Raw genomic sequence first — 7721 nt, 5'->3', positions numbered from 1 at the left:
GCTCCAAGATGGCCGCCCTAAATCTCGTCAGCGACAATAGGCGAGAGCGGACCATGAGGCGTCTATTCTTATATTACGTCTATGAAGAAAAAGCGGGGGAGGATGACGACAACCGGAAATCGCCATTTTCCAGTTGAGCTGTAACGGAAGAAAGATCGAGAAACGTCTACAAAGGTAAATTTGTTATTCAAATATTTAAACAATCGCGGTTATCAAATAATCCTTTATCAACTTATTATTAAAAATGTGTATTTGTACACGTTTGTTTTTTATTACGGATGATTCTTAGGCGTCGAAGCCAGACATTTGGAGTTCGTTAGCTGTTTTTTTTTTAACTTCAACGGGAGTGCTTTGTTGTGTTTTCATTCATACATTTAATCCTTAAATATACCCTTATTTTTTTATTTTTTATTTTTACCAGTTTTTGTTGATTTAGCAGCTTCTGTTATATTTTCGCAGAAAAAGCCTTGGACAGTAACCAGTAATTTATTGTCAGTTCTGGATCCTTGTCGGCTAACAAGCTAACACTGGTTAGCTGTCATTTTAACAGTCAATTTGTTCTCTTTTTGATCAGCGTGCCCACATAATATAGGTTTTCGAAACTGTTTACTTTCCAGATTGCGTCTATCCTAAAGTTACAAATTCTAGATAAGCGTACTGGCACATGTACAAACCGCAGCAATATATTTGTTAGCTAAGCATTTGGTTCGATGGGGGTTGTAATCAGCTGACGAGGTTTAGCTTATGAATATGTAGAGAAAAATGCAGATGTTTATTTTCACACTTTTTGATATCATGATAAAGCTACAAGTGGAGTTCCTCCTACGTTTCAGTTTAAGTCATCAGCTTTCTCTCATTTATACCTAAATGATCGCCACTTAAACAAAAGTGAAACTATTTAAGATATGTGTTCCGCTAAAAGAAAAACGTTTATAAATGCAGACAGAACTGACAAGTTTATAAAATGCAACTTTACCCATTTCTGTCCAAAGGCAGATTCCTTTGTTGAAATTGAATCTCTATTGAATGATAAGAGCAATTATTTTCCGATTCTTCCTCATTGTAAGGATTTCTGGGTGATGCATCATTTTTGAATGGGCACAAGTTTACGAAATAAAAAATATAAAAAAAAAAATATTTCAAATTTTCGCTATTACATGACTTTATTCACTTTTACAAAACAATAAAGCTATTGTCAAAACTCATATTTGAAAAACTATTTTGAATACATTTTATAATATTTTTACTTTTTCAGCTAAAGGTGAATCAGTAGTTTTTTTATGTGTGTCCTACTGGTTAATTCAGCTATTAATGTGACTGTGTTGTTTCAAGGCTTTCTAAGAATTACTATGTGGGTGGCACCTATCACACACCTCAGGGGACTCCCACATTAATTACAGTGATATTTTTAACATAAATGAATCAGACACTTTGTAGTGGGCTTCTTTGAGCTTGCTTGATGTGCAGCTCCCTTTACTTGTTCGTTTGCCTCATGTCATTAGCTAATCGGAAGTCCTTAGTTGCCATTGGCATGTAATCTTGATATTTATTAGGAGTGCATTGACATGAAAATGTGGACCAGTATCGGTATCTGATTTTAATTTTGTTGCCATAGCTGGTATGTCATATTTACTGATATAAATGTATTTTCATACTCTTCTTGACACCATTAATAAAAAAATAAAAAAAACAACTACTGCTGACATTGTTTATCTGCTTTGTTTAGACATTTCACATGTTGAAACAAACGTGTTCCCTCCAAAACACATACAGAAACAAGATGGGGAATAAAACTAAGTTTTACGTAGGGTCTGATGCAGATTTGTTAAAAAATTGCTAACTTTGAACTGATACTGTAAGAAAATAGTCTGACAATTCTGAACATTGTATAATACAACCAGTGGCAGAATGTCGCATCAAATTTTATATGGCATCTTGAACGTGGAGTTTTGTTTCTCTTTAACAAAACTAGAAGCTTGGCGCTCAATCCAGGCGGTCTGTGTGGAACACTGTGGCATATTTTCAAGGAATTTGCTTCCTTCAGCTTTGAGGTCCTTATCTCTGTTACAGTCTTGACCTGGAGCATGGAGCAGCGCAAAACAAGCTTAGACATGCTTTCCCCGATTTATCCACAAACTTTGTGTATGTAACCTTCAAGACACGGCAACAAAACCGTGGAAGGGAAACGAGAATTTAAATGCGTTATTTTTTGCTGTGGTTTATGTCATTTTGCAATTGTTCACTGGTCAAATGAAATGTTAAAATGTGGGGTAAAAAAAAATGTGAGGAAGTTATCTGGGTGCTGTTTGTAAAGATAAGGTGACTATTATCAGATTGGACTTTAAGGAAGTTGTGATTAACCCAGTTCAGTTTGTTAATAAGTACATTTCTGTACTCAAATCCTTTGTACACAACAGTAGAGATGAGATGGACATTAACATTGATACTAGCCTATATTGATGTCATAGAAACACATTATACATATTTATTTATTTATTTATTTTGCTCGGTTTAAAAAGTACCTTTTGTGTAACTAAGACAGTAATGAACTGCATTAAAAAAAAAAAAAAAACACCATTATGGAACATGAGTGGAAGTAGGATCCAAAAGGAATGGATGTGGTTATAGATTTAATTGTGGAAATTATAGTGACGATGGTCATGTCAATAGATATGATGTGCAATTCTTCTCTGTGAAGCAAAAGGGAGAAAAATATTTCTCAAGTTATTTTATTTATTTAAAAAATGTGTCATATCATATTTTATGGCACCTCCTGACTGAACGAAATGAAACCCATTCATTCGTAAGTTCGTCCTTGAGTATTCAAGGGTTTCCTAGAGGCAAATGTATGAGGGGGTTTTCTTCTTCATACTTTTCAAGTAAATGCTTTTAAGGGAAATTATTTTGCTGTTTTGTCAACAACAGCTTCAAGGAAATCAAGCGAATGACAGAAGTGTGTTTTGCAGTTTCATTAATGTGCAAAAAAAAAAAAAAATACAGGAAACGACAACAACCAGCAACTGTCTGAAAGCGTCTTTAAATAAACGAAAGATGAATTTGGGCCAGAGGATGTGACATTTAAGATCATGTACATTTACAGGTTATACCTTACAGACACCATCTGTAAGTTTTAGTTGAAGGCTGGTTCTGTTTAGCCACCAGCCATTTTAGAGACGTTAACCTTCAGTTTTGTGCGTCTCTGCAGGTACACCAAGATGGGGAACTTTTCCAGCCTCTTTAAGGGACTGTTTGGAAAGAAAGAGATGCGGATTCTGATGGTCGGACTAGATGCTGCCGGTAAGACCACCATCCTGTACAAGCTCAAACTGGGAGAAATCGTTACCACCATTCCTACCATCGGTGAGTCGTCTTCTGTCTCATTATTACTTTATAGCTCGACGCCTACATTTTACATTGGCTCTGAAAATATATGTATATATTTTTTCTTGTTCTAAGGTTTTAATGTTGAGACTGTAGAATTCAAGAATATCAGTTTTACGGTTTGGGATGTTGGTGGCCAGGACAAGATCCGGCCCCTCTGGAGGCATTATTTCCAGAACACACAAGGTGAGAGATGTGATGTTTCTACGCTGTCGTCTCAGCACCAGCACTTTTCTGCTAAAACTTCCTTTACATTTGAAAGTTCTTTGTTTTCCTCCCTCATATAAATCCTCTTCTTTTCAGGCCTTATCTTTGTGGTGGACAGTAATGACAGGGAGCGAGTGGGCGAAGCAAAGGAGGAGCTGATGCGAATGCTGGCAGAAGATGAACTGAGGGATGCCGTGCTGCTTGTGTTTGCTAATAAACAGGTTAGCATCCAACATGGACCTCCACAGAGGTTTCTTTCCTGATCACAACTCATAAAGTGACTTAATGTACTTAGGAAATATTTAAGTTTAGGCTAAACGTTGTTCTTCAGGTGGTGTTTCGTTGGTCACTTTTGATTAAAAGGTCTAAAACAATTAGACTAATTATGCAGGTTTCGTGTTAAATGGCTTATTCAGGAACACCAGTGAATTCAGTTGTCCTAGTCTAATCAGGTTTAACATTCGGCTGGTCACGTGCATCCAATTCTCTCCGTTCATATCGGACAGTGTAAAACTTGCCTTAAATTTGCACGCGAAAATCTGACCCTTTGTTTTGTTTTCATCGTCATCTTATTGATTTTTTTTTTTTTTTTTTTAATCTGGTAGGATTTGCCAAACGCCATGAACGCAGCTGAGATCACCGACAAGCTGAGCCTTCACTCTCTCCGTCACCGTAACTGGTACATCCAGGCCACATGCGCTACCAGTGGAGACGGGCTGTACGAGGGTCTGGACTGGCTTTCGAGCCAGCTAAGGAACGCAAAGTGATCCATTGTGCCGCGTCTCCATCTGCCAGCTCTGCCTGCAGTGTTTCTTGGGAGGCTGCACATGGCCTAGATGTACTTCTTTACTCTCCTCTTTCCTCAGTTTCTTTTATTTTTTATTTTTTATTTTTTATTTTTTTTTGGAGCTTTGGCCAGTGCGCCCCTACATCAGTGTACTGTATGTGTGTGTTTGTATAAGTATTTTTGAGTGAATGAATGAATGTGCAGAAGTGGCAGCAGTCCTGCTGTGCCTTGAACACAGTTAGCTCTCAGTCACTTCTCATTCCTCCAGTGCCAGCAACACCCAAAGGCTGCTGGTATCCGTAAAGCAAAAAGCAATGCACGATGCTGAGTGCTCTGTCTTCTAAAAAAGAATGTCTAAGAAAAAAACAACAACCAAAAGGTAATAATTCAGCTTTTTTTATTTGCTGGGAGCTTTTCCAACATCAGTTTATTCACCTAGAAAAAGATGCTTTGTGTATCATCTAACAACCTAGAACAGTTGAGGATGAAAACAAAATTTTAAATGTCGCTATATATTTAAGATCAAAGACATAAAAGCACGCAACAACCGTTTAGTTTTATCTTTTAACTCCCTAGTTTGCAGGTTTCTAGTGATCAGAATGTAAATGTATTCAGTGCCAATTTATGTCAGAATGTTCTAATGGGCGGAAACTTCTTCCATTCAGTTCAGACGCGGGTCTGATATTAAGTATTTCTTTTTGGCCTCATTTGTCTTTTGACTAAATCGTATTTGTTCCGTGTAAAAGATCCACTGCGACTGGATCTGGTGACGGCAATAAATGTTGCAGCGCATGTTTACATATATGGAGGAGTGTTAACTATTGCATGGTTCGTAACCTTAAGGCTTGTGTGGGTTTCAGCTCCACAGAGCCAACTGCTATGACAACTTGCTCCCACTCTGGCTCTTTATTTAGAAGTAGACTTCATTTGCTCTTGTACGTACAGTAGTTCATTGGTTAGGGTCTGATGATTATAGCTATTCTATTGTTATTGGGTTTTTTGGGGGGAGGGGGGGGTTTCTTCATGCATTTCCTGGTTTATCTTAGTCTGAGCTGCTGGGTGTGCTGTCCTTTTGAGTATAACCTTCTCGGGACCAAGTCAGTTGCAGAAAAGTCTCATTATGTTCTGTTTTGGATGTGTCTGCATTAGGAGGTTTGCAAGTTCCTTTTTTTTTTTTTTTTTAGTTTTCGTTATTACTGTGTTAGACGGTACATGTTGAATAGGAAGTGTATAAATCAGCCTTACAAATACATATTTAGTGCTTCAAGCTTCTTGCTTCAGGGCAGAGTTACTTCCTCTGCTCATTTACAAGAAATGATTTTACCGTATTTTACAGCCACATCAGCTTGCACAATACGGACTTGTGTGATGACGGCTGTTTTTTTTTATCTCTCAGCCATGGCAGTGAACTCGCATGCAGTAACACTCTCCATTGCTCTACACCAGCAGATAGTTGAATGTGCCAGTTAGTTTAACCAGAGTAGTCACTCCAATTTGTCCCAAAGTCCTCTGCTATGAGAAATAAAATCAATCTTGAACAGTACACACTGAGTGAAGATGCCTGCACAGTTATGTTACACTGACCTCAGAAGGGAGCTTCAGGTTCCTTTTTTTTTTTTTTTTTCTACAACTGGATATTTCAATGTTTTGGGATCATTATTATTATTATTTTTTTATGTTGTAATATCTTTGTACTTGCGTCACAGTATATCTTACAACGGTTTAGTCCAGTTGAAAACGTAAATGGAAAGAATTTGAAATTATAATAAACTGTTATCAAAGTGTTAACTTGATGTCTTTTATCATCTTATTTGGTCAGATCTGAAGCTTTAATTTGCAGCATCATTTCTGTACAAAAGACTTGTGTTCATATTCCTTTATCTCATTTTTATGCTTTTTTTTAAATAATTAAAAAAAAACCTTGTCCTGTAACACCGAATAAATGCACTATAATAAAGAGAATCTCTATTGTACACTTTTTATGGTATCCTCATTTATATATTTGAAAGATTATTGTACTTTTGGAATGCTTTAATACAAATTAGTATTTTCAAATAAAATTATCTTCACGCCTACTGGCATTCATTGCTCTAATTTTATATTTCAAAACGGCTGACATTCCTTGCTATTGCCGCTAGAGGGCAGTGTATTATTAAAAACCTTGGTAACATGGCGCTAAATATCTTTACAACACGTAGAATATGTTCTGAATGTTCTGTAAAACAGCTTATGCGAAAGAGTGAACTCGCTCACGCATGTCAGAGTACCGGTAGTTTGAAATTACATCCGTCTTACAACATTCACTCGTCAGATCTGTATCGACTGTAATCCCATCAGTGGTTTGAACATTGTGCACAGTTTGAGATGAGAAATCGACTCAGTAGAGAAAATGTTTTCTGAATCCTCAGCTGTAAACCAGTCTGTGCCGTTGTCTGCGTTAGGACAATAAATCCTTTGCTTACTGACAGAAATCAGTGGTTTAAAGGGGGATTTCTAATTCTCCCACTGTCAACACACCTCACTTCACCCTCCATTTCTGCACCATCTGAAATTCAGGTGGCCAACTCTCCAAAGAGTTGTTACCTTGGCAACAGCACCCTATGTATTTATAGGGAGTAAGTAAGCAGATGTTAAAAAGGAGTGCAAGGGACCAGACATGGACCATGATGTGTCTCCTTATATAGCTTTAAGAGCACAAGCAGGAGTAGAAGCTGAATGAGATCACACACATTTAATTTGACACGGCTCCTTAATTAAGAAGACTAGCATGATCAGATCCTAACAGCAATAATTTCTCACCTTGCATTAGCAGCTGGTGCCCTCACTCCTGGAATTGCAAGGTGCTTAACGACCTAATCGAGGTCTTTTTTTTTTTTCTTTAAAACTTGCTTGGTAATTGAAGTGGAGCTGAGGTAATTTTCTTGTCTCCCCAATGCATCAGAGTCCATTTCATTTCTCTGTTACATTTGCCATTATCCCATTTTTCCCCTGACCCTTTCTTTCTCTTGCTCTCTGTTGTACTCTTACTGAATTGAGCTAAAAACTATTAGAATAAGATGTACATCACACACAGCATTGCACTTGACCTTTAACAGGTGCCCTGCTTCCACTAAGTCTCATTCAAAAGAGTGACATCATGCTTGTTAGTTTCATAGCATATTAGCTCTAAATATGTGTATAAATGGAATTTTCAGCATCTCTTTTGTTATAGATGTCTGCATCACCATGAACTCTGAGTTGGATGAATAATGTACTCAGGTAATGAAGAGTGAATCTCGATTCTTATGTCTAAAATACTTCTATATTTAATATGAAACTCATATACAAGTTCATTACACGCAGCATG

General features: G+C 37.2%; 1 protein-coding gene across 1 annotated transcript; it reads left to right on the top strand.

Annotated features, from left to right (window-relative positions):
• Positions 1-72: 72 nt before the first annotated feature.
• On the top strand, positions 73-4741 carry arf2a (ARF GTPase 2a). The gene is made up of 5 exons (XM_015042984.1): positions 73-174; positions 3206-3360; positions 3457-3567; positions 3685-3809; positions 4194-4741. The coding sequence occupies exons 2-5, from the start codon at positions 3216-3218 to the stop codon at positions 4353-4355; spliced, it is 543 nt and encodes a 180-aa protein (XP_014898470.1). The 5' UTR covers positions 73-174; positions 3206-3215; the 3' UTR covers positions 4356-4741.
• The last annotated feature ends 2980 nt before the right edge of the window (positions 4742-7721 follow it).

This window comes from Poecilia latipinna, unplaced genomic scaffold, assembly GCF_001443285.1.
Source record: "Poecilia latipinna isolate Pla-1442-1.1 unplaced genomic scaffold, P_latipinna-1.0 Scaffold610, whole genome shotgun sequence".
In the NCBI taxonomy this organism is placed as follows: Eukaryota; Metazoa; Chordata; class Actinopteri; order Cyprinodontiformes; family Poeciliidae; genus Poecilia; species Poecilia latipinna.
This window is presented reverse-complemented; position numbering and strand designations above follow the sequence as displayed.